Source organism: Siniperca chuatsi, linkage group LG19, assembly GCF_020085105.1.
Source record: "Siniperca chuatsi isolate FFG_IHB_CAS linkage group LG19, ASM2008510v1, whole genome shotgun sequence".
NCBI lineage: Eukaryota > Metazoa > Chordata > Actinopteri > Centrarchiformes > Sinipercidae > Siniperca > Siniperca chuatsi.
The window spans coordinates 10,768,996-10,784,947 of record NC_058060.1 but is presented as its reverse complement, the minus strand read 5'-3'; the positions used below and the strand labels follow the sequence as shown (position 1 = coordinate 10,784,947).

The 15,952-nt window shown below is 42.3% G+C and overlaps 2 protein-coding genes across 3 annotated transcripts in view; both read right to left on the bottom strand.

The window, feature by feature from the left end:
* Window positions 1-14,297, bottom strand: part of bmp6 (bone morphogenetic protein 6) — a 45,947-nt gene extending 31,650 nt beyond the window's left edge. Inside the window, exon 1 of the mRNA XM_044177204.1 lies at window positions 13,248-14,297. Coding sequence (XP_044033139.1) covers window positions 13,248-13,656 — 409 coding nt within the window. The 5' untranslated portion in view covers window positions 13,657-14,297. The remainder of the gene's footprint in view (window positions 1-13,247) is intronic.
* Window positions 1-15,952, bottom strand: part of zgc:101569 (uncharacterized protein LOC449822 homolog) — a 49,639-nt gene that overhangs the window by 13,052 nt on the left and 20,635 nt on the right. Inside the window, exon 8 of one of the 2 annotated variants that reach the window (XM_044177209.1) lies at window positions 14,636-15,276. The exons of the other annotated variant lie outside the window; for it this stretch is intronic. The gene's annotated coding sequence lies outside the window, so the exon portion shown is untranslated. Of the gene's footprint in view, window positions 1-14,635; window positions 15,277-15,952 lie in introns of those variants that run through there. 2 annotated transcript variants of the gene reach the window in all.

Here is a 15,952-nt window from a genome sequence, read left to right as displayed (position 1 = left end):
AACGCAGAAATGATTTTTTTCCACTTTATGGGATGTTAATAAAAATGTAATTCTACAGTAGAGCAGCTGTCACAACAGCCTCTGGTCAGACTAATGGTAGCCTACACTTCACTTCAACTTAGATCAGCGGTCTTCACACAAGACTTGGTTTTGTGGACGGAAGAGCCAGATGACTTCTCAAATCCTCAGTGGTGGAAAGAGCACTACACAAGACAGCGCAAATCCAAGTTCAGTGAAAAGCCACTCAATTACTGTGAGAGGAGTAAATGTAATTAGTTATTTTTACTCTTCAGCGACAGACAAAAATAAGGATTCGGTCCTACCATTTTGGTCACAGCATGATAGGTGCACTTTAATTTAAAAAAATCAGACAATTGAATGGGCTCTTTGGATAAAAGCACAAGATTTCTGCTGGAGTTTGGGCCGTGAATCCATTTTGTTCCTTCTCCAACATCTTGTTCTCTTTGGGGGCCGATTTGGCAGAAATACTACTGGCTGTTTCATTTAGACACGAACAAGAAAATAAACGCAACCAAACACTGCAGTCATAAACAAAACCAGTGACACCAAACACTTCACTGTCTAACGTATGTGACTAACAACAACAAGCCTAAACCAGAATCATTAATCTCGCACTACACTGCGCAAAAAAAGATACATTGTTTAGAGTTGGTCAGATTGTCAGGATCTGATGTCCTTTGGTTGTTATAGGATACAGGGGGAAAACATTTGGGTGGCCAGCAGAGAAGGGTTTGTCTGAGTCTGCGATTCTCTGCTATAAAACAGAAGTTGCTGCTCTATCAGCAGATTGAAAATAAAGTGATTTTTGACAGTTGCTTGGTCACAAAATGAAATCCCCAAATGTAGGATAACTGGTGGACCCATAATAGTTTTCTAAGATGCCATTACAGTCAGTATTTATTGGGGAAATCAGTGACCATGGCATACTGATCGAAAAAGGAAACTCTTGTTCCTTCTTCCTGCGAGATTCTCCGTCCTTGATGTTTGACTCCATTCCCTCTGCGATTTATATGACAGAGGATGGCTGCGTTCCTCTTGGGTCGTGACCACAGACCCTCTCAGAAACGACTCCCTCGGCTGCTTTAGAGATTCGCCACCATTCAGCGCTAAGCGAATATTCCGTAAACAGAAATGTACTCCCATGGTTTCTGATGGGAGTTCATTTTGAGCAAAACAAAACATTTCTGTGGGTTTAGGCCTCATTTTTATTCACTCTGTGTCAATACAGGGATGATGGTTGTCAAGAATCAGGCTTTGTGGGAAACCATCTGAAGACTGATCACACAGGCATGTGTCTATGTGTGGTAGTCTTAGCATACTGTATAATGTGCCTTTATTTGTCTGATGGCACGTATTTTTGTGTGCCTCTATCAAAGTGCAACAGTACAGGCAGTAAAGAGGCCTGCTATAGTGATCTGTGGTTAATGTCTGCTTTTGGGCAGCAGGTGTGCGAGTGTGTGTATACGTGTATCTCTGAGCTAAGCCGGTCTGGTCCCAGATTTAGAGGAGGAAGCCGGTGTCAGGGCCAGGAGATGGATCTCTCCTGAGGGATCCGATAAATAAGGAAAAAATATCTTTGAAAAAGGGAAACGCAGCTGTTTCTAAAGGAGAAGTCAAAATATTGGTGGCTTTGCATTCCACAGCCACAAGGCAGAAGGCCAGCGCACTCTGTGATACCTTTAGGTACTCTATTTTCCCTCCCTCTCACTATGAACACCTCCCTTTCGCTTCCATCTCTGCCTCTCCGCACATCTTTTCTCTACCAGTATATCTCCCTATCCTCACCTCTCTGTCTGCCTTTCTTCCCCTTCCACTCTCTCTGTCATGAAGACAGTCGAGCCTCAGTGCGATTCCCTTTGGAAAGTCCGCGGTGACCACAACGCATTTCAGCGGCTTAGAGGCAGAGCATATGATCTACTGATAAATCAGTTTGGGCCAGCTTCAATCTCCCCCCTGGGCTGACTTATACGTAAGACCTACTGCTTGTTTTACACACAGGCACAGCTCCAAAAACAGCGACGGTAACCAGATACCTGGATATTCAAAAAGCAGGTGGGAAAATCAGGAGAAAAATAATCAATGTTTCTAATAATACATCTGTCCACAGTGTCAACACAATATTGCTGAGATGAAAGTGTAGAGAACTTTGGCTTTCTTCGTGTTATCTGAGTTTTCGCTGAAAGCCAGAAATGCACATCCAAACTACCTTTCAAAATGATGTGTGATTTTTCAGTATGGGGGAACCTTTCAGTGGGAACTTTTCTCTAAATGTACAATGCTGTGCACTAAACATGAGGGCTGTGCAGTGTGTTTTTAAAGCCTACTGTAAAAAAAAGTAGTTAAAAATAGAGCAGCAATGGTAAAAACCACAGTCATTAAAAGGGGGAAATTAGAGTGTTAATCTACTTCATTTGTTGATTGATTGTTTAATTTTTTTTGGTGTAATTATAGATTTAATCCTATTTAGGGGTTTTACATCATGTTTTAATATAATCATCTGTGAAAATCAAACAGTGACTGATGACCATGTTGGAGGATAATTCTGGTTCATTACAACTTGATTCGGATCCAGATAATCACGGAGGTTGTAAACAAGCCAACAGTTCAGCCAGATGTTCTGAACCATATTATTTGGAGGTGAAACTGAAAGTGGTGATGAACCCCCATTGCGCAGGAAAACTGCGTGAGCAACTAAAGTAAGCGTAGTAGGATCAAAGTTGAACCAGGAAGTCTGAAAACCGTGATGAATGTTTAAAATGGACAGTTTGGGTAATAATTTTACAGTTCACCTTTGTTTTCTCTTCCAAGTAAGTTAGGCTAACATGGGAGTTTATTTACAACCTGACTCATCTGACTACTCGTGTTTCTTGCCCCATCTCACTTCTTTTTAGCGATGTTCCTTGATCTCATAAATTGACTTGGTGAGTACAATGTTATTACAAATAGAAATTATGGCCAAAACTACAAAAGTTAGACCCAACTTGTAATAAACCGGCATTATCGTTTAACATCATGCTTCTGACTAGCTGAAGTACTATCCTAAATCACACGCACAGTAACAATGTAAAGAATCTGGACTTTGACATCATGATTCACCAGAAGACACTTTATTAGTCTGGTTTGATTTCAAAGAAAATGGTGTGAATAGAAATGCAATTTTGTTGGACGTTAAAGATGTCAAAACCTTATATTGACACAGCAACAGCTGTTATGCTGCAAAGTTGATAGCTCAGATCCAGCTTATCACCAAAATGTGATAACACGATTCTTGGGCCAAGAGATATCGGTCTGTCCACTACAAAGATTATCTATAATATAAACAGGGAGAGAGAGAGAAGTTATTAAAAAGAATCATTCAATTCTCTTGGTCATTAGATGAATGTCAGAGTAGCATTCCTCTCAAAGTGTACACACTACCAGCTGGGTTTAGACGGCAGCTAATCTCAGACAGTATGTGTGTGTGTGTGTGAGTGTACTGTAAGAACTACAATGTAGATACATAGCTAAAAATGTGAGCCTTCCTCTTGGACTTTTAAACACTCAGTCAGATAAGGAGGCTGGCTTCTCGGAGGTGTGGAAAGTGACGGTACAGGAGGAAGGACTGGGCAGAGTTTCCCCTGCACATCCTTAGTGATAAGATCCTTTTATCCAGATAGACTCACAGCACTGGGAGTGGATACTTTCTTCTTATGGGTGACCTCATTGGGAGTCAAACCCCTTACCTCTAGACATATGAGTGTACTGTTGTACCCGCTAAGATACGAATAACACCATCTTTCATCTTATTTCTTTCTCACCTGACTGTCTTTATCTTTCTTTTCTATATTTGCGGTTTCATAATCTCTCAATGGTCTCACCTTGTATTTTCATCTGTCACCCTATTTTTCTTTCTCTTATGACGCCTGTGCTTAGCAGCCTCTCCCACCACTTTTTGCGAAGAATGATGTACTGAATTAGGAAAGAGGAATGGAAATCAAACAGATTTGTATACAATTCTTTATAACTAAAGATTTTGCACTTGCTCCAGGTCTGTTTTCGACTTGGATGAAAAGTGATGAAAATTACACACTTGTTATTCGCTGTCAAAAACACAGCATATACATGTCTTGCCTCTCTTCCTCCTCTGTGCTCTTTTTCTCATCTCTCTCTTCCTCCCTGCCTCCCTCCATCCCTCCCGTCTCCGACTGTTTTCCTGTCAGTATCATGTTTGGAAAGTCAGCCCGCGGGTCAGCCTAGGGCTCGTAAATTTGTCAGCGCAGTTGAAAGGGAGGCTACTTGCTCAGGAGGGTCAGGACCATCTGCGCTAACATGGGGCCCTTTTCTCACTGTGGACCCACGGTTGTTGTTTCAGGCATGTCCTCTTTAGAGAGACAACCAGCCTGGGAACATGCGAGGGGCGCAGCTTTCTCCGTGACACCAGTATTTGATGAAGACTTTTTGTATAGCAAGGTGGGAGTTCTCGTTCTTGGACATTCACATACACTCCAATTATCAGTGCAGACACACACAAGCCAAGTCACATATGTCTGTATTTGTGTACTTGTAAGGACTTTGCATGAATGAGTGACTACATTCATTCCCTAACCCTTGACCTTGACCTTTGAGGAAAACTCCACCCACACACACTTATCACTGTCAAATAAACAGCTATTGTTATTTGATCTACCTTGAGTTTCTGGGTCCACTGTGTTTTATAGTGGTGTATTTTTCTAATTTGTAAGAATAACTTGGCCAAAGACAATTTGTTGGGTGATATTTAACAGAATCCGCGGATTACATTTTCCTCTAAACATATCCATTACATGTCTAACATGAACCTTAAAGCCATCTCCTGATGCTGACAGCAAAGGACCAACAAACTATGCGATGCTAGCAACTCTGTGAGGCTGTGCTTGAACTAAATGCTAATGTAAATGCTAATGCACTCGCAATTTAAAATGTGTGTTAAAATGCTAACATTTGCTAATTAGCACTAAACAAAGTACAGCTGAAGCTGATGGGAATGTCATTCATTTTAGTCTTTAGTAGTATTTAGTCATAAATCAAAGTACTGGACGTTAAATTCTAAAACTGAAGTTAAATTCTAACCTGATACTGGCGCTGGATGAAAAGTGAGGGGATCACCAAAGTTATTATAAATCATTCTGAGGGGGACATTGTCTGTACAAAAGTTCATGGCAATCCATCCAATAGATGTTGAGATATTTCAGTGGTGGACAGACCATGCCGCTAGCATGGCTAAAAAAAAGATTTCCATCATGTTTCTACTTGTTCTGACTATGAAATATCTTCAAGTTGCATTAATATAAACACAAAGACATTTGTGTACACATAAACGCGTATATGCAACTCCCAGAACAAAACACACACTCACACCCTCCTTCCTCTGCTCCTTCAAGGTCACCAAAGGCTTTAAATCACCTTTCATCTGTCCCAGAGTTTCTCACCAATCAAGTATCCTCTGGGTGTGCCTTTTTTCTTTCCTCCCTCCTTTCTCTCTCTTCCTCTAACTTTTTATGTACTAGAGATAAATCCCTGCAGGTTTCCTGGTGCCTTCACAGAAAAATGGAATGTTTAGCGTGACACTTACGCCATTCCTGTCGGCTGCGGTCATCTCCATTACCAGAATGAGCCTCTCCGGCAGAGCAAACGACGGAGTCATTATGATAATGGATGGGGTATACTGGGCATACAAGGACATGCCGATTCAGAGTTCAGCAGTTCACAGGTTCACAACCTTTTTTAACACCGGGATGGACGAGAAATTCCAAAGACATACCAACCAGTGTTTACTGAAAAAGCTTGTGTCCTGTACTGTGTAATGTAACAGCAAATGTATCATCATACAGATTTAAACGATGGCAATGAATGAGTCCTTTGAGGGGGGAAAATTTGCCTAATTTGATAGAATTTTATTGAAGTAAATGCAAAACCACCGTAGAATATTCCTACAACAATATGACTGTCAGGTTCAAGCAAAAGTGTGTGTGGTGATTCCCAGCTGTTTCACATCAAAATAACAGCTACATGATGATGCAGTTTGCACTAATCCCACCTATGACATCCACATGTTCCTCTATCCTGTAGCATCCTTTATTTTATTCTTAGTTACTCCAAACCACATCACATCCACCTAAACTCAAACACAGACAGCAGGTGTTTTTAACTTTCAACAGAATGGATTTTGTGGCTTTGGGTTTATTTGTAGACAGAAATCAGGGGAAAATGCAGGAATCAAAACAAAGACACACATTTGTTTGCATCTTTGCCTCTCTGTTTCCTTCTTTGTCTCTCTCTTTCACATATACAAACTTCATATATACAAACACAGCCTCACACAAGCACACACACACACACACTAATTCCAGGTTAATGATCTCCTCTGTGTGTCCTCCTCATAGACAGTTAAACACAAGACAAAGGCTGACAGTTTTGCGGCACGTTTAGCAGGAAAGAACGATGCAGGAGAAAAAAAATACACACACACACTCGCTCACTCTCTTTGTCTCTCCTCGTTTTCAGCTCATACCCACACACTCAGATGCACATGTTGATACAAGGAGTTACAACAATCACTAAACATGCAAGACTACAACTGCAAATTTGCAAAAGGCTTTCTGAGTGCTACAACAAGATCACAGTGAAAAGTCATAATCGCCTATACTAATATATATTAATATTCTGTATTAACTTTGCCATAAGTTGACAATTTGTGCCAGACTTCAATATCTTTAAATGGTGCCTTTTCATGCTAGAATTTAAACTAGCATGAGTTTATGTATGTGGACCGCCAGACTCTCCGGTGAAACCCATACTATAATCACTATGTTTAATACAGGGCCAATAGCCTAATATATCATGTGCTGTCTGTTTATATGAGCTCCTGAAGGAGGCCATCAACCTGTTTCTGATCAGCTGCTTCTTGTTGCACAGCATGAGGTCAAGACTCCCTCTGAGGTTTTTCCAGGCTGATATCAAATAAATACAGCAAGATGAAATACAGCAATAATTTGACACACGGCAAATACAGAGAGAAAGAGACATGTAAAGACAGACAGATATGGAGAAAACAACAGACGTGTTTGAGGACACTGAGGCACGGCAGGAAAAAACAGAGCAAATTCCTTTATGCGCGCACTCAGAGGTGATAAATGGGAGCAGTGGGCCCTAATCTGATGTTCTGCCAGGGTTATCGGCTCCGTTCGATAGCCGCGAGTGTGCCTCACTTCACCTCTTTATCTCGTCACACTCCTCCATCCCACGCCACCGTCACTCCGAAATGGAATGTCCAATGCAGACGTGAGACTGGACGGGAGAAGAAATGAAGACAGAGAGAAAAAACAAGGCAAGTGTAATCTCTGTACTTAGCCCCAATCTCAGCTGCCATCTTCTCAAGTCGGAGAGTTATGGCGTGAGAGGGAGAGATACCATCAGACTGGGTGGGCGCGGGGGTGGAGGAGTGATGTGTGTGTGCGCATGTAGTGGGGTGTTAAGAGCAGAGTGTGTGACAGAGATGACTCCGAGTGTAAATGGAATGTTCTCTTATAAATGGTTATCTGCTGACCTTAGGGTCGACCAACCGTGTGTGTGTGTGTGTGTGTGTGTGTGTGTGTGTGTGTTGACACCCACAGCAAAAAGGTTTGCTGCGTCAATTCCTTCACCTACTGAGGCCAATACTGTCAGGAGACATGCACGCACTCATACACACTGTGAGGTATGTGGCAAAAACTCAGACGGACAATAGAGTTGTCCTGTAACACCTCGTCTCTTTTATGACAGACGTGAAGCTGGACTGGAAAAGACATAATCCGGTTAACCGAAGATGTTTCCCCCATCAACCCTGTTTGTTTCTTGAGGCAGCTGCGTGTTTTGCCAAAAAGCTTGACAACCAATACAATCCAAACATGAGAAAAAGGAAGCACTTCAAAAACTGTAACTCAGTAAGCAGAATTATTTGTATATCTTGGTCTGTTCTTGAACATCACTGCAAGTTCAAGTGAGCTTGTAGCGGCAGTGAAATATCTGATACTGTAAACAGATGAAAACAAACACAGAGGTTTGTAGTTTGTTAATGTCATTTTACTCACCATTGCAGGAAGGCTTTGGCTGCCAAGTTTATGTCTCAGAAAATATCCTTTATTCCACTGCAGAATATCTTAAATTCCTTGCTCAACTTCTGGCTAATGCTGTTTACGGTATGCTCCGAGTTGAGGTGAAGTGACGGGTGGTCTTGTGTTCTGTTCTGGCCTCTGAGGCTTTGCAGGAAGTGTTTCAAGACGGTTTAGTGAACATTTTCCAAAGCTCCCTTCTGCATCAAACAATTGACTCTTTGATCGAAGCCAACTAATTATTTGATCATGCTGGGGCTTTGGGACATGGTTCGCTGCAAAGGAAGTGGCTTACCTGGGCTTAGGCACTGAGAAATGCAGCCAGGCATCATAAGACAAGGAAAACAGGCCTTTAATAAGGGCACTTCATTTCAGAATAAGCCCAGGGCTGTCTGGACCCGGCTAATCTCCTGAAAACCCACTTCTTAAAGCTTCTGGCTTGTTTGCCTTTAAAGTGTGGGAGGTAGGCTGGTAGAAAGCTTGGCTGTTGACTTAGGTAAGAGGTCTAGTGACAGCTCAGCTATAGCCATGCAATGGGGTGTGCGAAGACGGAGAGGAGAAGAAAAGGAGAGTAGTCATGTTGACAGACAAGTGCACAAAAGCATAAAATCATTTTATAATATTTGAGTTACAGGAGGCATGTGTCATTTAACTTCCCAAACACTGGAACGGCCTTGAAATGGGCCGCAACAACTTAGACCGCATTTACACGTAGCCACTTTATGTGTCTTAGGCGGATTGGATAGTTATCCGATATCAAAAAAGCAATGTGTGAATGCAGCCAAGAAGCATTAGAGACAGATTAAAATATGATTGTCGGTCTGTGGGAATAGCCACTGACAGCGCCTGTCCCTATGAGTGAGAGAAAGGTCTGAGAGGCTGTTAAGACAAATCCAGCCAAGCAGTAGTCATAATTAGTTGTATATAAACATCAAAACTGCATACGCTTTTAGCTGTTACCAAACAGCTTCAGGTGCATTAAAACCATCCTCTGGACTGGAGTAGCACCAACCTTGATTTTAGCATGTAGCCAGGGAAAACAAAGACAAATGCACTCAGATTAGTGATCTGGCAAACGGAGGCACATATACGTGGCTAAGTGCAAACAAAAGTTTATTAAAACTCATCTGGGTTTTATCCAACAGTGAGACACATGAAATGACAAGTGTAAATGGGGCCTTAGAACAGAAGACAGTCCACCAATTAAAAAGGAGGGCGGGGTCAAGCTCACCTGTTAATCATGACAGGGTATTTAAAACTGCAGGAAAAGTAAAACAAGATCGACTCTAAAACCCTGGATGGATTTTCCTGGAATATTATGGGACCTTCCCTCTGGTAAGACCCAGCAGACAAACAGCAATGGATGGGAGAGCAAACAAGGAATGGGAGCTTTGGCTGCACTCTGAGCCAAGCCAAGCTTAGAGAGGCCTCCACACCTGTCTGGCTGGCTGGCATGGGAGAGCAACGGCGAGGCAAACTCATCACAGTTAAATGCAGATGACACAGGAACAACATTTGGAGTTCCTGTTCTGTGACCCGTGAAACCAAAGCCATTTCTGTGCATCCTTGACTCACCATAACCAAAAGGTAACAGCTCAACCACAAAAACCAAACCTGATAGGAATAGCAAATTTTCCCCTGCTGGCTATTAAAGCCCTCACGGTGGCTGCGGATATTTGTTCAGCAATATGTCACCCTTCATTTATTGAGTGAGCATTGACCTCTCGTATTTGTTTTCCACTGGGATGCACCTCACCAATATTGGTCAGTGTCTCCCCACTCACTCCACAATATATTACCTTGTGTGAGATTTATAGAAGGTCTGTGACCAGAGACCAGCATCTGAAAAGGGTAGGTCATCCTTTTTACACTAAATATGTCTCAGCTGGAGTTCTCCTAAAATATAAATATGAAAAAAGATGCAATTGTACTTAAAATGGCACACAGAGTCTTCTCAGAGGGACTTTTCAGGATTTGCTGCACATATACTACTACTAAGTTCTTTAAGTACATTGATTTGTCTGTTTAATGTATGATTATCAGTTTCCTCTAATAAATAAAATGGCAAAAACACTTGATTTCATGTGTGTCTGCATGTTTAAGCCCCAAAGAAAAAACCTACAAAGATCTACATTCAACAAGTGTGTACAAACTTTAAACTCTACAGTAGTTCACAGCTCTACAACTCATCAAAACGCATTGAGTGTATCCTTTAACAAACGTGTCGATGGAATTTCCTTCCTCACAAAGCTGATTTTTAAAATATTTTAAAATCCTGAATTGTTTAAATCCATATTTACTAGCTTGCAGTCTTCTTCTCTCCTGCTTTTGCTGGCGCATTGCTGCATATTTTGGCAAATTACTGCCACCTGTTGACCAGTGGAATAGTGTAAAACAGTTGGGAGGAATGTGTACCGCGTCCTCATGCACGAGATTAACAAAACGGGGACCCACTTATAGAAAAACAGCTCCATAGTCCTCCTAGAGCGCTAAAACTCTGCAGGGAACCTTTAACAGTGAGCGTTGCCAGTACCCGAGGACCCTGCTGTGCTTTAGGACATGTTCAGAGCTGCAGCGTGTCACACAGCATGAGTCATTCAGCACACAGTGTCACTTCACTAGACCTCAGTGGAAAGCAGGACGTCCGCAAGGCAAACAGTGATGAACGTGCTATTCTAGGAATGAAGATGAAAAAGGAGCTGGAAAATATGCTTCTCGTCCCCCAATTTGAAGTTTTCCACCACAACTTCACTTTTTTTTTTCTTCAATGGGTCATTCTGAACAAGTGATGAAAGCTAGTGAGAATGGATGACAGAACAAGAGGTCTGCATGAATCGTGCGGGGGGGGGGGGGGCATATGGTTTGCAGAGTGCACACTTGAGACTGGATGTAACGCAGGGGCTCTTAAATCTATCTGAGCCCCAAGAGAATACCCTCAGAAAATGAGCTCTCTATCCGTGCTACTGCCGCAGCTGGCTGTGAAAGACATCAGCTCAGGCCGAAGCTTAAATCACTGTCATAGTTTTATTTGCTATGGGTCACTTTAAAGTCTGAGATCCTTACATCTACAGGCAGGGAGGATTTGCTAATGTAAAAAGGCAAATCCAGTTTGAAATCAGATCATCAGTGTAAACACAACCACTGCATTCTTCTTTGCTTTGATTTGGTTTCACAAACACAGATTACGTGGGGAAGGTGCCTTTCAATGAATGAATCTGCTTCAAGGCTCTGTTCTGCTCCATATTTTTCAAATCGTTTCAGACAGATTGTTTGGCTTCTTCTCTTTTCTTCCTTTCATTTATCTTGATTCTAATTTGTAGTTTCACTTTGGCCACACATGATATCCAGATTTTTAGGCCGGTTTTGAAACAAGAAGGACCACCCAGAAGAGTTTCAGGCCTCTTTCTACTAGAGCTTTCTAAGTCGCACCACACAAACCGCTCCAATCGAGCAAGAGACACATTAAAAACTAATCGGATGGCGATGACACACGGTAGTCGTGCAAGGCCTTATTTGCAAAGCAGATGGAAAGCCTTGGCCTGTCCAACATTAATTACAATCACATTCAGGGAGGAAGCCGTCCCTCCTCCAGGGCGGTTAGGACTCTGTGTACGGCTGGAGGAGATGGCAACCTAATCCCCCGGTCACCGCACAAATCTGAGGGAATCGTCAAAAGATGCACAGGACGCAATTAATCAAAGTGGAGAGCCAGATGTGCAACAACACAGGAGTATAAACCCAAACTGACACAGCACAGGAATACCAAAACCACAGACACACAAACACCACGCCGCCACCATCACACTCCCACACAGAAGCCAACACAGGGCGTTCGATATTTGAGACCAAAACGACGGCCTCCTTCTGTCTGAATATCTGGTTTTCATCATTACATGTTGCAACACCAATATTCACAGGACCAATAAGTAGAGAAAGATTTGCTTTTTCCGACTCCAATCCTAATTTTCTTCATGTGTGGTACTCGGTGACTATTAAGTGGTTTATAAAAGGTGAGGTCAAATATTTGAAGGACTTCTTGTTTCAAAAGAAGCTAAGGTCAGAAAAACTATGAGACTACATTCTTCGGCAGAGATACATTCCCACTGTTCTCATGGCCGGATCATGACAATGCCCTTAGTTACCAAGGAGAATGACAATCAATCTGGATTTAAGCCTCCTTGTCCACCAGCGTCCGAGTCTGTTTATCTTCAGGCGCTCTGTTTAGAGTCTCCCAGTAAACACTGGAGCTGCTAATGGAAGGACGGCCTTTGAGCTTTTATGTCCCAAACTCGTTATGATTAAAGAGTCCTTCTTTATCGTCCCCGGAGCTAATTAAAGACAAATTTACTTGGGTAACACAAACAATGCGACGCAATTTACGCACAGAAACCGCAACTCGCTGCGCAGGAGGTCAACGGCAGGAATAGCCCTTTAAATACAAATACCAGCGGTGGTGGTTGATGGTTTGCTGAGGATACTAGGTCTATTTTTTCCGCGAAGACATAAATCATGGAGTAGATTGCAGAGCAAGACTGACCACAGAATGTCGGTCCTATAACGAGCCGAGGAGCACCAATCTACCCGGAGAGGAGATGTTTAACAATAAATTACTCAAAAAGAATACATACCTCGTCAGTTTTTCTAACCCACGGTGGGGATGAGGGAGTATCTGTCCTCTGTGTGCTTCACACAATGAGCTTGTTCATGATCCATTACTAAATGTGCGTAGCGGTGCGTCTACTGTGCTAGTGTCCTGTCCTCAGTGATGGAGTGGTAACTTAAAATGAGGGTCAACTATGAGCTCCAGGTGTCGTCAACAATGTGAAAAACAACAAAACATGTATTCTAAAGATGAACAGGAGGCCTAATTCATGCTTCATTTAAAAAACAATAAAAAACATATATAGCAAAATGATGTAAATTTACGGGGATTAAGATTCTTCCCAGCGACGCTCCACTTCAACCTTGCTTGTGCCAAACACCTGTTCACGCTTAATTCAAACTGGCAGAGTGAGATTTTCTATTAGTTTCATCGTTCTAACAAAAAACATCTCACACGAGCGCAATTACACACACACACAAATCACCGATAAAATAAAAGAAGTTCAAGTAACTTACCTAGATTAACGAAGCTCATCACCATATCTGCGTCATTTAGAAAGGCAGTTTCTTGATATGTGGCTAGAGGAGGACTCTGGGTCGTCCGCATGGTCTGATATCGGTCCAGCATGCCTTCCACTTGGCTTTTCTCCTCGCTAGATATGGTGTTGTACAAGTCCAACATGAAAAGTGGAGCGGAGTTGTACTTTCCGTGTGACAGATGCGGTCTCGGTCTGTGCGGCAGCCCGAGGATGGACAGGATCTCCTTCTGCATCTCCCTCTTCTCGTGCGTCCGCAGCCGCCGGTGGATGAAACCTGGGTGCACTTCGTCGTTTCCATCCAGTGAATAATTACTCCCCGCGACCAGGAACATGCAGTAATAAGCGCTCCACCACAATCCGACCAAGGCAAGCCAGCAGCTGGTCATGGTGTTGTCCCGCTGTGCTCTCCGGAGTCCCAAGTGTGTCTGGCTTGGAGCTTGAGTCGTCTATCCAAATGTAAAATGTGCGTAATGGTAACCAAAGTCCGTCCGAGCGCGCTGTTATCTGTCGCAGCCGCTGATCAAAAGCGAGAAAAGACTCGTGTATCAAGCCATTTGAAATAATTTCTAAAGACAAATGCGCAAAATAGCGTCGGTCCTGCTTTCATTTCTGATTCCCGTAGCGCGCTGTGCTGCTTCAGGATAAAGTGCACCATGTGAAACTTTATTCTGAGCGCTCCGGTAAGTCGGTCAAAAGACACCGTTTGAAACGGAGTTCACCACTAAAAGAATAACAAGTCCTCTGAAAGAAGCCATTTTACTTAAACGGATATGTTTGCTCTCCAAAATCTAAGATTTCCCAAAGTTGCGCACTGAAAAAAGCCGCCCTTTAACAGTTGAAGTGTTCTCAGTGACGGTCACCTACTCCTACAGGCCGTGTGTGAGAGTCTAACAGGAATCCGCAGGTTGCAGTCCATAATATGCGTGCGCGCGCGTACGTGTGTGTGTGCGTCTGTGTGTTCTGAATCCGCCCACTCCGTGCGCACTTAGCCAGAGGTGGAGCTCTTCAGGCTACAAGGACAACTCTAACATCATATTTCCATATTTTGTTCGCTGCAGAATAACAGCCTGTCTATCCTAATAAAAACACCAAGTTAGTCTACGTTGCATTTGCTCATAATGTTCCTGCTACAGTATTTTACAGTCTCTGTGATATGACTTCATCATAAGCCCAGTTTTTGATCATTTTGTTTAACTTTTGTTTGTCTTTACTAGTATTGGAGTATAACTTCAGACTGGCCAGCTCTGTTTAGTTTTCTGCAGCAGGCTTGTTCAGAGTATGTTCCTAAAATGTGTTTGTTTTGTTTCATAAGGTTTGGTTAGTTGCGCTTGACATAAAGTATCTAAAATGTATTTACTCCTTGAATCTGAACAGGTCGGCACTTTAATGGAATCGTCAAATCTGCTATAAGGAAGCATGGAATACATATTTACACATAATTAAGGTGTGCGTCGACTCGTTTAAGCAGAATAAATGTTGCCCAGTTGAGGCACGAGCCCTGACGATGAAGTGGGAAACACCAAGCAATGACTCATAGCAGTTACAAAGGAGAAGTGATCTGATCTCCTTTAAACATGGAAAGAAACGGTCTTAAGTATTCTAACTGTATAACTTAACATTTAAAATTTAAACCAGCTGCATGATAGGGCTGCACCTTGAAGTCACCCCCTTTGTTAAATATGAACAAATCACACCAATTAGTAAAATGCCTGCTGTCAAAATATACTACAGGTCTATAATAATACATATTATTATGAAATAATGTCTATACTAGCAGAGCACAGGTGAATATGTCCCAGAAACCTCTATGTGAACAGAAGAGAAATTCTTTAAAATCCTTGTATGTCCTTCTCTCCCTCTTCTTCCTCTCATCATTCCTTTCACCATAACCTGTGTTATGTCTTCATGGTCCCCTCAGACTGTGATGGTCCTGGTGATAAGGCCCAAAAGGTGTCCATATCTCTCTGCGTCTCTGCTACTGCTGCTGCTGCCAGAGCCTATCTTATCTGCATGTGAAGAGTGAGAACCAGCATCAAAGCTGCACATACCACCACCAAAAACATACACACACACACACACACACACACTTGTACTTCTATCTTTGTGAGAACAGTCATTGTGATAATGCATTCCCCAGTCCCTTACTCTAACATTACCCATCACAACTAAATGCCTAACCCTAACCATAAACTAATTCTAACCAAGTCTTAATGTTCAAACAGCCCTTTGTTGTGAGGACCGGCCAAAATGTCCTCACTCTGTAGGTAAAAAACGTGTTTCAGTCCTCACTAGGTAGCAAGTACAAGTACACACACACACACACACACACACATACATATATCTGTCTACACCAAAACTAGGTTTAACCTAGCTGAATAAACCAAACTGTCTTTTTTAATTTGAGTATCAGCCTATTACTCTGATTTGTTTATTTGTGAATTATAAATATACATGTTGTTTAAAGAAATGGTCTTGCACCTTCATTTTTTTCCCAAGCAAATCATTGAGTATAATCACTGAGATATCTGTGTGCTGGGCGATGCAGAGCTATAAGAGGGCTGTGACCACAAAACTAGTCCAACACAAAAGACTAAAAAGGTATCAAAAGCATGAAACCTGCAGCAGCTCGCCATTGTTCCTTTGACTTAGAGTGAAAAACACTTGATTACTGGGATAAGACGT